At 42.2% G+C, this 23,121-nt stretch overlaps 1 protein-coding gene across 1 annotated transcript; it reads right to left on the bottom strand.

Annotated features, from left to right (window-relative positions):
* Positions 1–717: 717 nt before the first annotated feature.
* Positions 718–3,914, bottom strand: LOC127332964 (probable serine/threonine-protein kinase WNK1). The gene is made up of 7 exons (XM_051359277.2): positions 3,612–3,914; positions 3,469–3,506; positions 3,146–3,373; positions 2,723–2,943; positions 2,454–2,611; positions 1,930–2,353; positions 718–1,827 (listed from the first exon to the last, which is right to left on the bottom strand). Exons 1-7 carry the CDS (start codon positions 3,684–3,686, stop codon positions 890–892), a joined length of 2,082 nt encoding a protein of 693 aa, XP_051215237.1. The 5' UTR covers positions 3,687–3,914; the 3' UTR covers positions 718–889.
* Between the last annotated feature and the right edge of the window lie 19,207 nt (positions 3,915–23,121).

Consider the following 23,121-nt stretch of genomic DNA (forward strand, 5'->3'; position numbering starts at 1 on the left):
GCATCTTCTTGCCTTTACAGAGTTGTTAGGCTTTGCTCACTTTATATAATCAGGATCAGGACTCAGCTTTTAACCACCGCTTTTCATGACCATAAAATTGTCTATCTATCTCTCTCTCTCGGATGGAGCCCACTGGAAAGATAGATCTCCTGGTCCTGAAACACTAAATGAGATCGCACAGGTCTCCTCCATAAGTCTCTGCACTGGTGGAGTGATGGAGATGGACCTACCCTTGTCCTGCTCCGGCAAGACGATCGAGCTGGCAGGACTGCTGCCACCTTAGCAACTGAATTATCAGGCAGCATGTCGGCACCTTCGATACAGCTTTGATCACTGTGTCTATTCTACTGAAACTTGGGAAGAAATGTGGAGGGTGGGTGTCCATTTCATAGGTGTCAATGTAGTACTAGTCTAAGCTGCTGTATAGCATAGGATGTGGGAATTTCCAGCTCCTAATTAATCCTGGTGATCTGATTCATAGCTTATTAGGCACTTTGCTTTGCTTTTGCCATCTTGCTTTCTGCATATTAACTAACCAACAGCAAGGACACTGCCATTGATGAAGATATGGAAGAAGAAAAATCCATGGTACAGCGACAGATCATAGCCCTTTCAACAACTGATTCTCCCAGGACGATATCAATGAGATCAGACATCAAGGCGGTACTGCTACCAAACCAGACATAATCAGTGAAGTAGCATGCACTCAACAGCCCAGAATGGTATCCTCTACTAGATTCACAAGGCATAAGAAAGTTTACAGCTCAGGCATAATCCACAGCCACATTTCCGGTCTGTTGCCTACAGACTATCTTTCATGTTGCATACATAATAAAGAACCAAAGGAATGTACAATTCTCTATAGAATTTACAAGGAGATAAAACCATTTCAGGCATCGACGGCCCTTACGGGCATAGATCTTGTTCTGGGGAGGTTTGGTGGCAACTGAGCTCCAGTATAATAGCTTCTGGCTGTGAACGTAAAATCCTGGCCGCTCCCGGTGTGAGGGGACCTTTGGGCTCCTTGATCAGGGAGCCTCGCTTGATTGTTGATGACTGGGTGTGGACTGGTGTTTCCTGAGGCAGGGCTTCGCTGGCAGGTCGGTACACGGAAATTGTGGTGCTTACCGACATGGAAAGATTGCAGCTTGCTCAGTGCAGGTTTCCTCCTAGCTGCTCCATTCAAGTTGTCCAAGTCCAGAGATGGATGAATAGCTCTCTTCAATTGTGCCATTTTCCGAGCTTTGTACTTGGCCATCTTTACTTCATGCTTTATGTCGAACCCTTTCGCCTGATTATCGTTATCGCTCTCATAATTGTTAGCTGAGCAGGACTGCTCTTGGAAAGAACTAAAGCAAAGCCGATCAGAAAGGCCTCTTCTACCCATCTTTGGAAACCCATTCATGTGTATGGCTTCCTTGTCTTTGACATGTTGCTCCTTTTGACCAGCTACATCATCAGAGCTGCCTCCTGAATCCTGCAAACCGGATTGGTCTTCATCAGCAGCTTGGAATGTGATCTCCTCAAACCTCCCATGTAGCTCTGCACATCGGCAACCACGAGTATCCGACGACATGTAGTCAAAAAGTGAACCACAAGATGACACATTGGATCCGCAGTTATGGCAGTATGTGATGTCTGGAGCTTCTTCTATGCCTGGACCAGCCATCCAATCTGGCACCAATGCACTAACCTCGCCGTCGATCATATCAGCAATTCGAGTAACCTCATGATCAGTTATATCCAGCTCGCCTACCATCTCAGTTGCCACACTTAATGCAGTATCGTTCTCAACGTCAAATGGAAAATAGATGTTGCGTACCCGCCCTGCAAATATGAGAAATTAGCTTTCACAAAATATCTGAGTTACCATTTTCAAACAGTGAATTCAATTAAAGAGCATAGACATTAGGTATTGTTTGTGTGTACCATCATCATCTGTAATTCGTAGTCGGAGGAAGATTCCTCCATCCTCGCTTTTTCTTCCCTTGATTGTGATGTCCACAGTGCCAAGAGCCTCATCTTCATGCCCGTTGAACAGGTCAATGCCATCAGCTTTACTGTCATCATCTTCCCATCTATCTTCCGTCGGTGTATCTTCATCGATGCTTTCTGATAGCCCATTGCTTATCATGGATCCATTACTATAAGCATGCCCTAAATAGGGCTGCCGCAGATAACTGTTCAACTGGCTATAATCCCCATCCCCAGAACATAGAGGCTCATCGCGTAGGAAAGGATCATTGAGCAGCTCTCTCGCAGAGAGCCTAAGGGATGCAGTGGTCAGGCACTTCTCGACAAATTGCCTCACCATCGGATCGTTCACCTTGTACAAGGCTTCTGGCTTAGTACCCTATCAACCAAACCACTAGATGATATCAGCACGACAATTTCAAACTAGCCGTACACCAGAATCACAAGAGCTGGAAATGGATCTAAGAGGCACTTCTTACAGAGATCACTCTCTTGTAGATCTGCACGGGGTGAGTGCATTCGCTGTACGGGTACTCAAAGGTGACCATTTCAAGCACGCACATCCCGAACGAGTATATGTCGACGAGCTCGTTGTACTCCTCCTCGTACACCTCCGGCGCCATGAACTCGGGGGTACCTACCGAAACCATGCGACAACTCCACCTCATCAAACTTCCATAGGACCATCACCATTTTGGGATTAGAAAAACATGCTTCTATGATAGGTAGCTAATCAACCAAAGCTTACCTACACAGTGAACAGCGTGAGACTTGCGGAGGATGGCGGCGAGGCCGAGGTCGCCGATCTTGACCTCACCCTGGTTACCGTTCACGAAGATGTTGTCACACTTGAGGTCCCGGTGGATGATGGGTGGATCATGGCTGTGCAGGTATAGCAGGCCGCTGAGGATCTGCCGGCACCAGTGCTTCACCGCCCATAAGTTCACCTTCCTGTGCTTCTGCCTGTACCTAATGAATCGCCACAGATGACAAGAGCAATCAATTAGGCATACTACAGAACTGAAGATACTTCCTTTCTAGAATTGGGTAGGAAAAAAATAGATTTTTTCTAGATTGAGCGTACAAGGATACTATACAAGTTTAATAAAGCATTAACAATTCATTAAAGAGGGAGGGAGGGAGGGAGGTTGAGATGGGATTGGTGGCTTACTGGCGGAGCGTGCCGGAGGTGAACATCTCGGTGATGAAGTTGATGTTCCGGCCGGAGATGTCGACCCAGGAGGTGTAGAACTTCATGATGTTCTTGTGCTTGAGCGTCTTGAGGAGGTGGATCTCGCAGTAGAGGCGCTCCAGGTCCTCGGGGCTCTGCAGGAAGTCGTGCAGCTTCACCTGGTTCCAGGCCACCTCCATCCCCTGGTACTCGTCGAAGGCCCGGTACCTGTAAACCAAAACGGAACCAACCTCGCCGTCGTTAGCTCAGGCCGACGGATGAACAAAACAGCACCAACGACGACGGGGGAAGCCGGATCTTACACGGTCTTGGACGCGCCCTTGCCAAGAACGTCGCTGTACTGCGATACATGGAGAGAGCAACCGGATCAGCGATCTGGGTGGCAGGGATAACGAATCGAGAAACGGCGGTCGAGGAGGAGGAGGAGGGGTTGGTGGTACCGTACCCTTCCGTACCGGCCGGTGGGGTCGACCTCCGCGTACTCCCCGCAGTCGGCGGCGTTGGCCTTGGCGCCCATCATCCTGGCCAGCTACTGCTGAAGAAGAAAGCTTCCACCCAGCGCGCGGCGGCCGGCCGGGCAGGGACAGGAGCTCCTGGCTGGCTGGTTGGTCGGTCGGCGCTGCTAGGAAGAAGAGGAGTGGATGAGCAGTGAGGAGCAGCAGCAGGAGGAGAGGATTGCCGCAGGGGGGAGAGAGCTATTTAGGGAAATGTGGGCACACATGGTGTGTGTGGGCAGGCAGAGATGGGAGGATGGAGATGACGGGATGAGGCTAAGCACAAGCTAAAGCTAAGCTTTGCTAATTAGGGCGATTATATGGATAGTTAAGATAAAGTTGCTGTTTTTACATGGGATTAAACCACCTATCAGCTATGGCCGATAGGGACTTGGGAGAATCCCAGATACTGTCGTCGGTTAGTCCGGTGGAGACCGTAGGATAATTCAATCATGACACGGTCAAATTAGCCTCACTTGATGCCCATTAAGTATTCGCCAATAATTTGGAGTTAATTAATCTAGAATCCTCGTAGAGGAGCCAGGTAACCCCATCTCCTTTATATCTAGAAAAAGAAAGAGGCAGGCCGATCCATTTCTTTTAGAAAAGGCAGGCCGATTTTCCAAGAAAGCCTGCTTGGTTTCGACCAAATCGTGTTCCATCTCCGACGGCCGAAAATGACTGCTCACAGAAAAGTAAATAAATCTAGTGTTTCTGTGGGCCAAACAGCTCTCTCGGAAACTATGTTGAGCAATTGGACGTTTTTATCTTCTTTTCTTTTTTTTCACCGGAGAGGAGGAGCCAGGTGATTAAGAAAGATGATTGAACAAGAAGATTGTTAATTGCCGCGGTCGTTTCTTGTTTTCCTCTTGTCATTGACGTAGCAAATCTGACTGGCTGCGAAAACAAAAGAGCAAATGGATGCCCCTTGATGGTGAGTGAAACCCTACTAAATGCTATGCTCCCCCGGCAGCCACACTTGGGCCACGTTCCTACGTGGTGGTCCGTTCATATCAATGAAAGAAAATGCGCTTTGGTAAGGAGTAGGCAAGATCCAGTGATATTTATATTTTGCCATTTTCATCTCTTGGTTAATACTTTCAGTTTAGCTAAAACTAACAATTAACCGACACCGAAAGAAAGCTGATGAAGCTATCTTTTAGGTCAAACATACCGCTTCGCACACGTGAAAAATCACGTTCTGCATGCATGCCCGCCAATTTTACGTACCTTCTCTATTTGTCGCTCTAGCAAACTTTGCCCTCACCTCTCGATGTACCTTTTGTCCAACGTATTTCTCCACTCCAACTCATGTGACCCATTACGTCACTAGCTTCCCACATCTCCGACATGATTGTACCTTACATCAATGACTTACCGTTAATCGCCAACTCGCTAACCAACTTTGCTCAACACTAGCGGAAAGTAGGGGGTTTGCCGAACCTTATATGCTCATTTATAGGGGAACAACAAAGGAGGACTTCGGCTGATAAATTATTTTTGGGATAAGCAAAATTGCATAAATCCTTTTTCTCGGCCTTCTTTCCCCACCCACACATCCGAAGGCTGGTACACCAGAGGATCCCTCACCCCTCCCCCCTCTCCCCCCCCACACAAGTATTGGCCACAAATTTAGTGGTTGGCCACTAATTGGTAGGTCACTATCCAACCTTGCTCCACACTAGAGAAATTGAAGAGGTCTCTAACCTCACGCGAGTTTGCGGCCCATTTTATAGGGGAGCGATAGAAGAGAGTTGCAATTGAAAGAGGAAGATGATGTATTACATGTTTCTTGTCGTGATTGCATGTGACATGCATCACTACATATAACTAAGTCTACGCTCATCCGGACGATAGTTGTAGTAAACCATATAGTGTATATGTAATTGAACTCTCACTCGCACATAGGATAATGATGTTTAAGTTATTGTCTTTTACTTTATCACTGGAGGACGCCTGAGATACTTCGCTTGTACGTTTCGCCATTGATAGCCCAAAAGCCTTGGATCCACGGGTGATTAACCGTGCTTAGACTTGATTTCCCAACAATTTCTTATTCATGAAGTATGCCAAGTATGTCTGCATCCAGGTGGTTTCAACCATCATGACTTCTTCAGGTTCCTTCTCTTTTGCTTCTTCCTCTTCTTCGGGTGCTAGGGTAGCCCCCGAGTTTGCTTTCAGCTTTTCGCTTTGATGTTTTTCCTTTCTTCGGCTTCTCAACTGCCGCAGACTTTGGTTCCTTGATGGAACGTTCCTTGAACTCATCCAGAACACTCCTGGTGGCACGGGCAAGCACTGGGACCCGATGTTAGCGAGAGCATTGGCTTCTTCGTTGCTTCCTTGACTAATATGCGAGACTTCACACCCATAAAATAGTCCTTCGAGGTTGGTGTACGTGTCTAGATAAGCTGCTATATTTTCACTCGCACGACATCGCATCGATTCATGACTTGCTAGACTGCGAGATTCGAATCTCCGAAGATTTTGAGGCGAGTTACACCGCACACTTTGTCCATATGCATGTCGTGCAACTAGGCCTCGTACTCAGCTTCATTATTTGACATGTTCTGGAAACACATTCAAAGAACTTAGCGCATCATGTCTCCATGTGGTGATATGAGCACCACGCCAGCTCCGGCGAGTCGTTTGGACCCATCAAAATACATGGTCCAAGCACTCGATAGGTCTGGATGTCCTAAATTTTGGAGTTTCATCCATTCACAGGTGAAATCGGGTAACACTTGAGACTTGATGGCTTTTCTTTTCTCGTATGTGATGTCCCGAGGGGATAGTTCGATTCCCCAAAGGGAGACATGCCATGTTGCGTCAGGATTATTGAGTATGTTTGAGGGAGGAGCTTCATTGACCACTACGATCGGGTGCTCTAAAAAGTAGTGGCGCAATGTCCTTGTTGTCATGAAGACGACATATGCGAGCTTCTGATAATGTGGGTACCGCTGCTTGGAAGGCGAGAGGACTTCACTCAAGTAGTACACCGGCCGCTGGACGCCATGAGTTTTTCCTTCTTCAGGTCGATCGACGACGAGGACCGTGCTGACCACATGATTTGTACCAGCAATGTAAAATAGCAATGGTTCTTTTTCCTTGGGTGCGACCAACACTGGCGGCGTGGAAAGCACCTCTTTGAGTTCTTCGAAGGCTTTATCGGCTTCCTTGCTCCACTCGATTTTCTTCGACTACTTCATTAGGGCATAGAACGGTAGCGCCCTCTCCCCCGGCCGAGCTATTAATCGACTCAAGGTTGCGGCGCGTATGGCCAAGTGCTGGATGTTCTTTAAGTTCGAAGGTTTCTTCATTGTTAGGATGGCCTAGATCTTTTCAGGATTGGATTTGATTCCCCTTGACGAGACTAAGTATCCGAGGAGTTTCCCTGGAGGGACACCAAATGGAGACTTCTTCAGGTTAAGCTTGAGGCGGTACCTGTCCAGGTTGTCGAACGATTTCGCTCATATCTTTGATGAGCGTTGCTTCTTGTTTCTTTGACTACCACCACATCGTCAATGTAGATGATGGTCTGCAAGAACACATGGTAATTCGTGCATATTTTCGTGGATGTATTATTTCCGGTTTTTATATCGTATCCCAACAAGGAGCGTAGGAGGATGTTTATCTACGGTGCTTCTGTCGCAGCCAAGGTGTCACAAGTCTTAGGTGAATGGACTGCGAGAATTGAAATGGAAGATGGTGAGTATAAATGATAGGATTTTCGAGTGTTGATAATGCAATAAACTAAAGTGCATAAAAGTAAACAACTAATAAGAAATAAACGGGTTTCTGCAGATGAAAAGGTAGGCGCGGGGTGATTCAGTTCATTGCGATAGTGAATGTGCCTAGTGGAATAAAAGTGATAAGTGAATATGATTCTTCCTATTTATATCTGAGAAGGCAAACAACCCATAAGAGAGAAAGACTCCTATTGGTAGATTTCATCTTCCTCCAATAATCCTTCTGCATGTTACCAAAGCCATGGTCAGCGCATCTATTAAGGTTGTTAAATCGGAGTAAACCTTTAAGCCGTGTGGTTCCTTGTGATTCCTCGAGTATTGCTAGATCCTCTTTGATATCTGCTGTGTCACTCGGGGGGAGGGGGGTCGCCGATTCACTAGCACACAAGTTCTTGTTTATGAGTTCTTGAGATCATGCTATCTGGGGCCTTAAATTAGATAACATCATTAGGTGCACATAAACATTCATACTCATATATAATCATCTTAACCATACATTCACAAATAGACGGAATAAAATTGGCACATCACATCTCACAATACCCTACATCTCCCAAGCCAATGGGGTCTACTCACACATGAAAGGAGAATAACATAAATATATCATAGCAAAGTAAATGGAGTTCATCTTGATATTACCGTAGCAAGCCATAAGAGTTGAAGATCAAATCAAATACAAACCAATATGGAATAGAGGTTTCAATCCCTAATATTACAACTATGAATCTCTCTCTCTCAGTAAAAGTGGGGTGTAATGGATGAGGTGGTGATCTTGGTGAGATTGGTCTTCAATGGAGTCGAGGATGGTCTTCTCCTTCTTCAGATCCGATCTCTTCTATTCTGGGGCGAATGGTGGCTAATGCCTTGTGTTTTTCGTCTGGTGCCTTTCACGAAAAGGTGAAGGCGGCGCTGCCCAGTACGGGTGGGCGGTACGGTCACCTCCGGCCATACCGGTGCCCACTAAAGTCTCTGGATCGCCAGGATGAATTTATCCTCAAAAGGAAATATCTTTATTTCATTGCAATTAGCCCATAAATGTCCTCAGATCCTCCAGAAATGACGGTTTCCTGAAATACATAATTCAAAAGCAAGGTTTCGCCTGGATTGCGATATTAACATTAGTTGAAACACAAAATCCAATGAAAACCTAATGAACCCGAGAGGTAGGTGGTGGAAATCCGTAGTAAAAAAAAGCATCGAAATTTGGAGCTATCAACATCCCCAAGCTTAGCTGTTACTCGCCCTCGAGTGGCAAAGTGATAAAAGAACAATAGCGAGAAATAAACTTGAGTAGAAGAGCTCACAAGGCCGAAGCGATATTAAATCCGTCTTCAAAAACCTTGCAACTTCAAACATGATCATAAAATATTCAAATGGTTGAACCTAGTGTCGTGTCCTAGCCACGTGTAGTTCTTCAATCAAAACAAATTCTAAACTCATAGAAAGTATCAACAGTTTGACTAAGATCGCCAATGCATTGTTTCAGTGCCTCTCTTCTTATTGAGAGTGAAATAGGAATTTTAAGCAATGAATGCTTTGATCAAATTAAGGGTGCACATGTGTAAGTCAAAAGACAATTAATCTTAGAGCAAATCATTGACCTCCACATCAAGAATCATGACTCTCCAACACCAATCCCCTCATTGTCTTTCAAGAAAATCCATCTAATAGTAACGAGCCAATGCCAAGACTTTGAAGTGATAATTTGGATTTGATATCACTTTGGTAAAGCAATAAAATACTAAGATTCACGACATTAAAGCTTGGCATATGTCTCAGCTACTACTAGGTTTCAGTTTAATCAAACAACTCCTATCATGAGTGATATCAAATCAATTCATTGAGACATGTGGTTGAGTACTACCAAGATTAAAACCTTAAGAAAAACATATGGCACCAAAGTCATCAAGAGATGCATGTACTTGTTATAAAAATGATCGAAATTGGATCCAATTGCGTTTGTTTTTCATACCTCATTCAATGATTGTGAAGCAAAACCAAAGTAGTGACACTAGCACGGGAATGAAATTTATATGACAACGAGCTAAGTGGGGAGCGAAACTAGAGTGCAGCCAAGCAAATAATCATATGATCACGAATGGAATTACAACGAGAGTGAAGAACATAAATGATACCTCATCTCTCTTGCTTGCCTCATACCCGAGTCTTCCTCCCTTCTATTCCCATCACGAGGCCACTGGAAGTGAATAACTCAAAGAAAATACAAAGAGAGCTTCACACACACAAAACGAGGAAATTTTAACTATTTTTTTGTGTTTTCAATTATAAATGCAAAAAAAGAAGTAAACATGCCAATAACAAGAAATTTTAACTAATTTTTTGTGTTTTCAATTATAAATGTAAAACAAGAAGTAAACATGCAAATAACAAGAAAAGAAAATAAACGAAAAGAATAAACTCAAATATGAATGCAAAGGTGGAGGATTTAAACATCCCCAAGCTTAGTTGTTTAGCCTAACTTGGATGAATGCCCACCATCACCACCTTGCGGCGACGGGTAGTAAGTGTGGAACCTGGTAGTGAACTCGCTGAAGCTCTGGGTGAGAGACAGCACATTGCCGTTCACGTCATGCAACGTGCTTTCCACGTCGCCGACGTGACCCACCAAGGTATCGTACTCCTCCCTCGGGACTTAGTCATATCTCGGCTGTGGCTGCATGTAGGGCTGCTGCGGAAACTGCTGGTACTGCTGATATTGGTGAGCTTGACCGTACTCTTCCTACCCCTGGTCTCCCCACTGCTGGTCATGATCTCCACCTTGATCATTTTGTTGCTCCCAAGCAGCATTTCTTCTGGGGACTTGTACTCGTCCAACCACCACCCTCAAAGTATGGTACTCCTTCGGTGAGAGCACCCAAGTGTCTTTCCTGGAAGACCAAAAGCACTAGAAAAAGGCAACAACTCTTGGACCATTTCACCGTTAGCCTCAAAATAAAATTGATAGACACGAAGTTGGGTGTTCTCCTTGTACACCCAAGAAACTTGGTACTAGCCATATGGTTATTATCCAGATACTTACTTCCCATGATGAGATTGCCCGGAAGGATCGATGAGACCACAGAAGTAAGCAATTTGGGTAACTAACCTACCACAGCGGATATCACATGTGTTTGCCGACCTCTGATCTGTGGAAGTGTTGAATGAGCAGGGCACCAAGGTTCACCCTGTGCTCCATGTTAGGGTAGAGTGCACTGCAGATGACGCACATCTCAGGGAAGTAGCGAATGGCAGGGTTCTGGATGGTGGTGGTATTCTTCCGCAAATAGTTCAAGTTCTTGTGTACAGAAATACGTTGCCAGGCTTCTTGTGCCTCCTGGACAACTTCCTCGTAATCTGGAGCCCTCCATGAGTGGAGAACCCGAAGTAACCACAAAAATCCTCGAAAGTAAGGACATGCGGTGTACTGTTCAACTGAAAACTCACATAGGTGTCTCACCCTAGGATGACGAGGTCGTCGTGGAAGCTTGCGAGAAACTCGAGTGTGGCACGCTTGTAGGTGTCACAGCTGAGTACCGAGAAGATCTCCAGACCGGCGTTCCTCACCAATGTGGTGAAGTCGCCGCTGAGGCCTTGGCCGGAGAGAAACTCCTCGTCGAACCACTTCATCGGAAGTACTTTGCGGGTGGACAACCGCTTGTACTCCTTGTTGAAGTAGGTCTCGAGCACTTCCCTCCGTGGCTTCTTCAGCGAGTCGGGGTGGCTGCTCGAGCCACCAATTCCACTGGACGAGCCCCTACGGAACATACCGCTAAATCTCATGCTACAAAATATTTCATAGAAAAAGTATAGGCATTAGGTTTCTATGGTATTGTACAATGATTACATGCACAAACTTTGAATTCGAACGTGTAGAATCAACAAGAAATTTCAAAACTATGAACTCATCTAGGTATCCAATATGACAGATTCAACCGTTCATTGTTGCAAATAACACATGGACCGGGTGAGAAACCGTACCGATGTGAAGAATCCCCAACTCAAACGACCGAAATCAACGAAGAATCGATGATTCTAGGGGATTAGGGTTTGAGTTTTTGAGAGAGGGAGAGAGAAAGAGAGAAAGAATGGCTGGTTTGGGGGGTCCCTAGCCAGCCCCGTCGTCTTGAAGAAGCCGACCACACGGTACAGGCGGACGGTACGGGGCAAATCCGCCCGTACCGGTGGTCGCCACTGTTGGATACGTCGGTTCGTTCATGATCACTTACCTGGATCTGGTACATACAGACGGTATGGGTACTACCCGTATCGATGACCACTAAATTTACTGGTTCCTTAGACGAGTTTTCAAAGATTTGAGGCTGAAACCGGTATGGGCATACGGTACGGGCGGATTTACCCGTACCGATGTCCGCTAAAGTTACTGCCTTCTTTGACCATTATTGCGAGGGGACGCTGTTTAATGGTAAGGGCGTATGGTACGGCCGTACTCCGCTGTACCGGCGTCCATTAAAACCTATGATATTTGGTCACATTGTACTTGAACCATGTCAGATGTTTACTTAGCTTAATTGCGTGACTCAAATCTTCTAGTGTTCCTGCTAAAGCATTTATATCGTCCTTGTGGAGCGTTAGTTGTCTAAACATTAACTTTTTAAATTCAGTTTGTTGATACCAACACTTTTTTTATTTCCATGTCAAGATCATTCTCAACTACCATAGCATGTAGTTCATTAGTCTTGCTTTTAATTGCCAGCTTAGTTGGTATACCTTTTTCTTTCATTGATTTTTTAACTACAGGCATAAGTTCACGGGTTATAAAAAGCATACCTTTCTTTGATTTAACCTTACCTAAGGGATTGTATTGCTCATCATTAAAAGCTCTCTCGGTGGATTTTTTTTTACTGCCTCCTTGTAGGTTAATGAATTTAGAGTTCCTCCTGCACATTCATCAACCATTGTTTAGATTCATCATTAAGACCACCATAAAAATATTGTAGAATAACATGGTCCATAAAACCGTGGTTGGAAACCCTCATAAGTAATCCATAGAATCTTCCCCAAGCTTGAGCAAATTATCTCCAATATTCTGGAAGAAATTAGTAATCTCCATTTTTACTTGCATACTCTTACAGAAAGGATAAATCTATTCATAAATTCTTTAATACAGTCTTTCCGGCTAGTAATAGTATTTCTTGGTAAGGCTTGCAACCATATGAATGCCTTGTACTTTAAGGACCAACAAAGTAATTTAAGAAGTAAGAAATATTTTGGCAAATTCATAGGCCCAACTACCTCACATTCAGAGTGGGCATTCGGTCATGACCGAAAATTCGGTTTTTGTATTTCGGTCTATTTCAAATTTTGTTAGAAAAAAATGAAGACCGAAATATGTAGGATAACGTTGCATAGAAAACAAAAAATTTCCTACCGCGAACACGCAATCCAAGCCAAGATGCAATCTAGAAGACAGTAGCAACGAGGGTTTTATCGAGTCTCACCCTTGAAGAGATTCCAAAGCCTACAAGAGTAGGCTCTTGTTGCTGCGGTAGACGTTCACTTGCCGCTTGCAAAAGCGCGTAGAATATCTTGATCACGATCGCTTCCGGCACCACGAACGGGCAGCACCTCCGTACTCGGTCACACGTTCGGTTGTTGATGAAGATGACGTCCACCTCCCCGTTCCAGCGGGCAGCGGAAGTAGTAGCTCCTCTTGAATCCGACAGCACGACGGCGTGGTGTCGGTGGTGGTGGAGAAATCCGGCGGAGCTTCGCTTAAGCGTGCGGGATGTGGTGGAGGAGAGAGACCGCTAGGGTTTGGGGAGAGAGGGGGAGGCTAGGGCGCCGGCCAAGGGCAGCCCTAGGTGGTGCGGCCAAGAGTGGGCAGCCCCCTCCCTCTCCTCCTCATTATATAGGTGGAAATCCCCAAGTGTTGGTATCCAAGTCTTCGAATAAGACCCCAACAATGAAACCTCCCATATGTAGGAAAACCTACCCAAGGTGGGAATCCCACTTGGGGTGGGATTCCCCCCTTCCATGAGGGGGGTTGGCCGGCCACCCTAGGGGAGTCCACCTTGGACTCCTCCCCTTTAGGGTTGGCTGGCCATGCAAGGTGGAGTCCCTCCGGGACTCTACTTTCCATGGTGATTTCTTCCGGACTTTTTCTAGAACCTTCTAGAACCTGCCATAAATGCACCAGATCATTTTCAAACTTGGAATATGACTTCCTATATATGAATCTTATTCTCCGGACCATTCCGGAACTCCTCGTGATGTCCGGGATCTCATCCGGGACTCCGAACAAATATTCGAACTCCATTCCATATTCAAGTTCTACCATTTCAACATCCAACTTTAAGTGTGTCACCCTACGGTTCGTGAACTATGCGGACATGGTTGAGTACTCACTCCGACCAATAACCAATAGCGGGATCTGGAGATCCATAATGGCTCCCACATATTCAACGATGACTTTAGTGATCGAATGAACCATTCACATACAATACCAATTCCCTTTGTCACGCGATATTTTACTTGTCCGAGGTTTGATCTTCGGTATCACTCTATACCTTGTTCAACCTCGTCTCCTGACAAGTACTCTTTACTCGTACCGTGGTATGTGGTCTCTTATGAACTTATTCATATGCTTGCAAGACATTAGACGACATTCCACCGAGAGGGCCCAGAGTATATCTATCCGTCATCGGGATGGACAAATCCCACTGTTGATCCATATGCCTCAACTCATACTTTCCGGATACTTAATCCCACCTTTATAACCACCCATTTACGCAGTGGCGTTTGATGTAATCAAAGTACCTTTCCGGTATAAGTGATTTACATGATCTCATGGTCATAAGGACTAGGTAACTATGTATCGAAAGCTTATAGCAAATAACTTAATGACGAGATCTTATGCTACGCTTAATTGGGTGTGTCCATTACATCATTCATATAATGATATAACCTTGTTATTAATAACATCCAATGTTCATGATTATGAAACTAATCATTCATTAATCAACAAGCTAGTTTAAGAGGCATACTAGGGACTTCTTGTTGTCTACATATCACACATGTACTAATGTTTCGGTTAATACAATTATAGCATGATATATAAACATTTATCATAAACATAAAGATATAAATAATAAACACTTTATTATTGCCTCTAGGGCATATCTCCTTCAGTCTCCCACTTGCACTAGAGTCAATAATCTAGTTTACATTTGTAAAGATATAACACCTTGGCCTTCCGGTGTTTTATCATGTATTGCTCACGGGAGAGGTTTTTAGTCAACAGATCTGACACGCTCAGAAACGTATATATTTTGTATTTCATTTGCGTCTCAACGCATTACTCATTTCCAAATGAGTCGGCATTAAATATGTTTGATCTTCTGGTGGAACCTTAATTCCGCTGTCTGAAATATGTCACTAATATTGTCACACACAATATAGCTTCAAAATTCTGACTCATTTAACTACACCAAGTTCTCAAAGAACCTCTTGACTTTAACATCCTTTGTCATTTGTCAAAACAATGACATATTCTGCCTCCTTTTGTAGAATCCGTCACAATATTTAGAACTCTTCTAAATCTAGCATAGACAACTTCTAGCTCATTGTGCTACTTTTTAAAACAACACTTAGTCTAATTTGAGATTGAAATTTAATTTTTATATGTGACAAAACAAATATCGGTGTAATCACCTTACAGCGATTTGTTTGTCATTTCTCCATACAAAACTATATATATATCCTTGGTTCTTCTAAAGTACTCAAGGATATTCTTACTGTCGTCCAATGATCATCTCATGAATCATTCCGGTATATGCTCATAACTTTTTAGAGCACAAGATATCTGATTTTGTACATATTATTCGTGATCTAAAATCACTCATGTGTTTTTACTCATCGAGTGTCAGATACACTCAAGTCTTGTTAAACCTTCACATGACAAGAACATTTTATTAATATTTCCATATTGAACTATTTTAATATCCATTCTATGTACTTTGACTTAAACTTATTATGTGTTTCAATCTATCTTCATAGATCTTGACACTAAATATGTTTTAGTCCATATCCTTTCATTGAAGTTAATTTTCAATGAAACATTTTAATCAAGTATATAATTACATTTATTTATAACCAACTATATGTCATCTACATAAAGTATTATAAATATGTCTCAGCGCTCCCACTTAATTTTTTTGCAAATGCAAGCCTCTTCATCATTTCTGATGAAATCAAAAACTCTTTGACTATTTCATCTGGTGAAGATTCCAACTCCGCGATACTTACTTCATCCAATTGAAGTTCGTATACCTATCTAGTATTCCACGGACCAGCAAAACTCTTGGTTGTATCTAGTATACACCTTTAATACACACTTCTGTTAAGTAGTGTATTTTGCCATCCTACTAACATATCTCATAAAAGAAATATGTAGTGATTATTAGAATAATCCACATAGACTATAAGCATTACTACGGAAGATCTAATCTTTTCGTAGTCAACTCTTTGAACTTTGTCGTAAACAATTTTTCGACAAGTCGAGCTTCTTTTAAGGATATTCCATCCAAGTCCATCAATTTCATAGATCCATTTACTTTCAAAAAGTATTTATCTATCTTGGATTTCATGGCGTATAGCCATTTTAACGGAGTCAGAGCCCATCATAACTTCTTTGTTTGTAGTTGGTTTATCATTGTTCAAAATCAATCCTTTGTTCACAAATCATTTATTTGATCACAAAGTAAACATACCTACAAGGTTCAATATGTACTTCGATCTCCATGGCTAAAACACTTTGTAGTCATGGGAGCCATGATCGTCGTGGCCGCTTCCGAAACAAATTCCGATGCTGCGCTACTCTGATCATTATGCTCAGGTTCATAAACCTTATCAAATTATATTGTCCTCCCACTAAAAAACTTCACTAGAAACAATTTCTTGGAAATAAGAAACATTGACAAACACTTTTGTCTTTGTCTCCATAGTGGGAAGAATTCCCAATCAATTCTCTGGGATAACCAACAAAGACATTCATCCGATTTTGGTTGTTAACTTTTAGACCAAAATTTAAAGAAATGACTATTAGGGTTTATACCCATGCCATAACTCGTATGGTGTCATTTCTACGGATCATGATGATGCTCTATTCAGTGTAAAAGCAGTAGTCACTAAAGCATAATCCACAAAAATAAAATGGCGTCATAATATTTTATCTCATCATTAATCCAACAAGGTTTGGATACATATCTCGGATACTATATCATCATTATGATACTCTAAGAAATGTGAGTTGTAGAACAATTTCATAACTCTTTTAGATGTTCGCTAAAACTCGTAATTCAAATATTTCCACCATGATTCAATCATAGATATTTGACTTTTCTATTACGATGATTTCCACTTCATGCTGAAATTTATTTGAATCCATTCAAATGTTTCAAACTTCTTCCTTATTGAATATATCCACATATATATACTCAATTCATTGTTGAAAGTTTTCATGAAGTAGAAGAATCTTCCGCACACAACCATGCCCAGTGAACCACATACATCATCATGTATTTTTCCACTAAGTTAGTTGCCCGTTCAACTTTTGGTCTATGAACGGTATTTTAATCATTCTCTTTAGAAAAGATTTGCAAGCGCCAAACGATTCAAAAATCAAATGAGTCCAAAAATCCATTTGCATGGAGTTCCTTCATGCGTTCCTTTCTAACATGACCTAAATGGCGGTTCCACAAATAAGTGGAATTCAAATCATTTGCCTTATGGCATTTTAGCGTCAGTGTTATGTATGTGTGTTTCACCATTAAGATTTATAATGACTTATCCATCGTACATGGAGTAATGTCATAATTTGAACAACTCATTGTTTTCATTTGACCAGAGCAAAATAACAATTATTAAGTTCTTTATTATAAATTCTAAGGGCTAGATAGAATGCCAACGACGAACATAATAACACTTTATTTTTGTTCCAGACGTGCATTCTTATCATATTCCTTGTCAGTCACTTAGGCCATTGTATTCTTGTATTGCGTTGTTTTGTATGACACTTCATACCAACCAATATGGTACAAATACCCAAGAATTTCATTGTGTGACCTAACTAGGAATACAACCATAACATGTATATCATTTATATACACCTGAGCTAGACTTTCTAGTCTTTTCTTTCTTTTTGCCAAAATATCTTTTGCAGTTTCTCTTTTAGCTTTCCTCATTATTCAGAAAAACACTTTAACATCAATAACTTCTAGGTTTGTTGGTCAAATACCAATAACCTTGAGGTTCTTACTTTGAAGTTGATCATCATATGACAAGTGTTCTAGATTTCACTTATTAGTAACTTTGTAATATGATGAACAATTTCACTCATATTTTTATCCATCAATTCATGACAACTTTTTGAGACCATGTCTCAGACATGCTAGGCTCATAAAGTTTAACCTTAGTATTCGCATGTGCAAATCTGGTTTGCACCCGTTGTAAGCACACGTAGAATCTATAACACCCGATCATCACGTGATGCTTCGATACGACGAGTCTTAGCAACGGTGCATACTAAGGATGATAACTTCATGGATATGCGAATATTATTAGTGCCCCAATAGTTGGAGGATTGTGACGCCTGGCGTCTTCAACCTTCATACATTCTCATAAAACTTATGAGTTTATGTAGTCTCACCAAATTTATATTCTATCATCTTGCAATAAGGTCTTAGATATCACATATATCTCATACCTTGATTATTTCTGAAAACTAAATTTTTCAGCTCCTTACTTTTCAAACAAATTTGAACTTCAAGTTTGACGGAGATAAGATAACTTTAGGTACTAATTGAAACCTTAGCTCTTTGAATCAACAATGCGAGGTTTGCTAAAAGTTTGCAATAGGACTTAATCAATTCTTGATTCTTTAACAATACGGTACCAATCCGTAAAGTTTCTTGTCAGATTTTAACAGTATTTCTATTTCAATAGCAAGACTAGTGCATAGTAGTAAACGGATGCCAATACTACAAAATTAATTCAAAATACTACTCAGACTATGTTTATGATAATTAGTTCATGGTTTAATCTAATTACTAATGAACTCCCACTTAATACAACATCCCTCATAGTTGTTAAGTGGTACACGATCCAAATTCAATACACCAAAAACCGATCATCACGTGAGATGATGTAGCTTCAATGGTGAACATCAACATGTTGATCATATCATCCATATGACTCGTGTTCAACCTTTCGGTTTCCGTTGTCCCGAGGCCATGTCTCAGACATGCTAGGCTCGTCAAGCAAACCCAAGTATTCGCGTGTGCAACATGGCTTACACCCGTTGTATGTGAATCGTTGAATCTATCACATCCGATCATCACGAGATGCTTTGAAACGCATTTAACTGTTACAACGGTGCATACGAGGGGAGAACACTTTATTATCTTGATATTAATGTGAGGGATCATCTTATAATGCTACCGTCGCAATCTAAGCAAAATAAGATGCATAAAGGATTAACATCACATGCAATTCATATGTGATATGATATGGCCCTTTTGTCTTTGCGCCTTCGATCTTCATCTCCAAAGCATGGACATGATCTCCATCATCAACGGGCATGATCTCCATCATCGTCGGCGTAGCGTCAAGGTTCATGGCGCCGGCTTCATGGTTGTTCACCTCATGTAGCAACTATTACAACTACTTTGAAATACTACTCAACATGAAATTTAAAGACAACCATAAGGCTCCTGCCGGTTGCCACAATACAATAATGATCATCTCATACATATTCATCATCACATTATGACCATATCACATCACCAAACCCTGCAAAAACAAGTTAGACGTCTCTAATTTGGTTTGCATATTTTACGTGGTTTAGGGTTTTCGAGTAAGATCTAATCTACCTACGAACATGAACCACAACGGTGATACTAGTGTTGTCAATAGAAGAGTAAGTTGAATCTTCACTATAGTAGGAGAGACAGACACCCGCAAAGCCTCTTATGCAATACAAGTTGCATGTCGAACGAGGAACAAGTCTCATGAACGCGGTCATGTAAAGTTAGTCCGAGCCGCTTCATCCCACTATGCCACAAAGATGCAAAGTACTCAAACTAAAGATAACAAGAGCATCAACGCCCACAAAACCATTGTGTTCTACTCGTGCAACCATCTATGCATAGACACGGCTCGGATACCACTGTAGGATAACGTTGCATAGAAAACAAAAAATTTCCTACCGCGAACACGCAATCCAAGCCAATATGCAATCTAGAAGACAGTAGCAACGAGGGTTTTATCGAGTCTCACCCTTGAAGAGATTCCAAAGCCTACAAGAGGAGGCTCTTGTTGCTGCGGTAGACGTTCACTTGCCGCTTGCAAAAGCGCGTAGAATATCTTGATCACGATCGCTTCCGGCGCCACGAACGGGCAGCACCTCCGTACTCGGTCACACGTTCGGTTGTTGATGAAGACGACGTCCACCTCCCCGTTCCAGCGGGCAGCGGAAGTAGTAGCTCCTCTTGAATCCGACAGCACGACGGCGTGGTGTCGGTGGTGGTGGAGAAATCCGGCGGAGCTTCGCTTAAGCGTGCGGGATGTGGTGGAGGAGAGAGACCGCTAGGGTTTGGGGAGAGAGGGGGAGGCTAGGGCGCCGGCCAAGGGCAGCCCTAGGTGGTGCGGCCAAGAGTGGGCAGCCCCTCCCTCTCCTCCTCATTATATAGGTGGAAATCCCCAAGTGTTGGTATCCAAGTCTTCGAATAAGACCCCAACAATGAAACCTCCCATATGTAGGAAAACCTACCCAAGGTGGGAATCCCACTTGGGGTGGGATTCCCCCCCTTCCATGAGGGGGGTTGGCCGGCCACCCTAGGGGAGTCCACCTTGGACTCCTCCCCTTTAGGGTTGGCTGGCCATGCAAGGTGGAGTCCCTTCGGGACTCTACTTTCCATGGTGATTTCTTCCGGACTTTTTCTAGAACCTTCTAGAACCTGCCATAAATGCACCGGATCATTTCCAAACTTGGAATATGACTTCCTATATATGAATCTTATTCTCCGGACCATTCCGGAACTCCTCGTGATGTCCGGGATCTCATCCGGGACTTCGAACAAATATTCGAACTCCATTCCATATTCAAGTTCTACCATTTCAACATCCAACTTTAAGTGTGTCACCCTACGGTTCGTGAACTATGCGGACATGGTTGAGTACTCACTCCGACCAATAACTAATAGCAGGATCTGGAGATCCATAAAGGCTCCCACATATTCAACGATGACTTTAGTGATCGAATGAACCATTCACATACAATACCAATTCCCTTTGTCACGCGATATTTTACTTGTCCGAGGTTTGATCTTCGATATCACTCTATACCTTGTTCAACCTCGTCTCCTGACAAGTACTCTTTACTCGTACCGTGGTATGTGGTCTCTTATGAACTTATTCATATGCTTGCAAGACATTAGACGACATTCCACCGAGAGGGCCCAGAGTATATCTATCCGTCATCGGGATGGACAAATCCCACTGTTGATCCATATGCCTCAACTCATACTTTCCGGATACTTAATCCCACCTTTATAACCACCCATTTACGCAGTGGCGTTTGATGTAATCAAAGTACCTTTCCGGTATAAGTGATTTACATGATCTCATGGTCATAAGGACTAGGTAACTATGTATCGAAAGCTTATAGCAAATAACTTAATGACGAGATCTTATGCTACGCTTAATTGGGTGTGTCCATTACATCATTCATATAATGATATAACCTTGTTATTAATAACATCCAATGTTCATGATTATGAAACTAATCATCCATTAATCAACAAGCTAGTTTAAGAGGCATACTAGGGACTTCTTGTTGTCTACATATCACACATGTACTAATGTTTCGGTTAATACAATTATAGCATGATATATAAACATTTATCATAAACATAAAGGTATAAATAATAACCACTTTATTATTGCCTCTAGAGCATATCTCCTTCAAAATATACTTGTGAGTTTTACTACCCGACAAATTCGGGTACCCAATAATTCGGGTTCGGGTTCGGTCACGATCGAATAGTGTGGCCGATGTTGTCAACACAAAACTTAGACAATATTTAGTAAACGTTGGCAACATTTTAGATGTATTTTGGACGTTTTTTCATTGCATATATTATTATCAATTGGTAGGAATAAACTTTCAACAATCTAAACAAAATGTAACAATGCTAGAGAAGTTTGATCAACATTCAACAATACCACATCTCACGCACATAACAAAATCTAAAGATTGTGATAGTCACAAATAAAATTCGGTCAGTTCGATCTATTCGGTTACTCGAAACAAATGACCGAATTGACCAAACTAAATTCGGTCTATAAAATTTTCTACCCAATTTTGTATCGGTCATTTCGGTCTCGGTCTTTTTGGTTTTGGTCTTCGGCCATTGGTTTTTTTACCCACCCCTACCTCACATATATCATTCACTCTAGTTAAGTGAATGCTTGGATCTTCGTGTTCTTCTCTTGAAAATGCATTATCTTACATCATAATTAGTACTCCCTGCGTCCCGAAATGTAAGGCGTCTAAGGATTAGTCAAAAGTCAACATTTTTAAGTTTGACGAAGTTTATACACAAAAATATAAACATTTACAGTACTAAATCAACATGAATAGATTCACCATAAAATATATTTTCTTAATATGTTCATTCGATATTGTAGATGCAAATATTTTTTTAAAATATTTGATCAAAGTTAGTAAAGTTTAACTTTTGACCAGTTCATAGACGCCTTACATTTTGGGAGGAGGGAGTAACTCAGGATCTATTTTATATTCCATGCCCTTAACATCGGGATAAACAGTAGAAGTTTTTGCAACTAACGTTGAAGGAGTTCCATATTCTCCTAAGGTTTTGCTAGGCCATGCTGCCTTAGCTGCGATGGATAAGTTTTCCATCATGATACTTAAACTGTTTACATCTACATCACACAAATTAGCTAGATTTTGAATAACTTATAGACGTCTAGAGTTTGGTACTCGATCAATAAACTTTGGTAGATAAACTCAACATGAGCGTGTGGAACCTCTATCCTCAACAGAGATCATCGAAACTTACATGTGTCAAGAAACAAACACCCAACACTTAGCTCCCCGACAACGGCGCCATAAAATAGCTCGATGGTCTGCAAAACACAGGGTCATTTGTGCATATTTTCGTGGAAGTATTATTCCAGTTTTTATATCGTATCCCAACAAGGAGCGTAGGAGGATGTTTACCTACGGTGTTTCTGTCACAAGTCTTAGGTGAATTGACTGCAAGAATTAAAAATGGAAGATGGTGAGTATAAATGATAGGATATTGGAGTGTTGATAATGCAATAAGGTAAAATGCATAAAAGTAAACAACTAACAAGAAATAAACAAGTTTTTGCAGATGAAAAGGTAGGCATGGGGTGATTTAGTTCATGGCAATACTGAATGTGCCTGATGGAATAAAAGTGATAGGTGAATATGATTCTTCCTATTTATACTCGAGAAGGAAAGCAACCCATAAGAGAGAAAGACTCCTCTTGGTAGATTTCATCTTCCTCCAATAATCCTTCTGCCTGTTACCAAAGCCATGTTCGGCGCATCTATTAAGATGGTTAAACCGGAGTAACTGGTTTGTTGTGATTCCTCGAGTATTGCTAGATCCTCTTTGATATCGGTTGTGTCACTCGAGGGTGGCCG

Source organism: Lolium perenne, chromosome 2, assembly GCF_019359855.2.
Source record: "Lolium perenne isolate Kyuss_39 chromosome 2, Kyuss_2.0, whole genome shotgun sequence".
In the NCBI taxonomy this organism is placed as follows: domain Eukaryota; kingdom Viridiplantae; phylum Streptophyta; class Magnoliopsida; order Poales; family Poaceae; genus Lolium; species Lolium perenne.

Bases quoted from the DNA above. Each gene is read 5' to 3' on its own strand.
- LOC127332964 (XM_051359277.2), bottom strand. From the start codon at position 3,686: ATGATGGGCGCCAAGGCCAACGCCGCCGACTGCGGGGAGTACGCGGAG. The intron at 2,944-3,145 runs GTAAGCCACCAA...GCGATTCATTAG, and splicing joins ACCTCCGGCACGCTCCGCCA to GTACAGGCAGAAGCACAGGA. The intron at 2,354-2,453 runs GTAAGAAGTGCC...TTTGGTTGATAG, and splicing joins TCTACAAGAGAGTGATCTCT to GGTACTAAGCCAGAAGCCTT.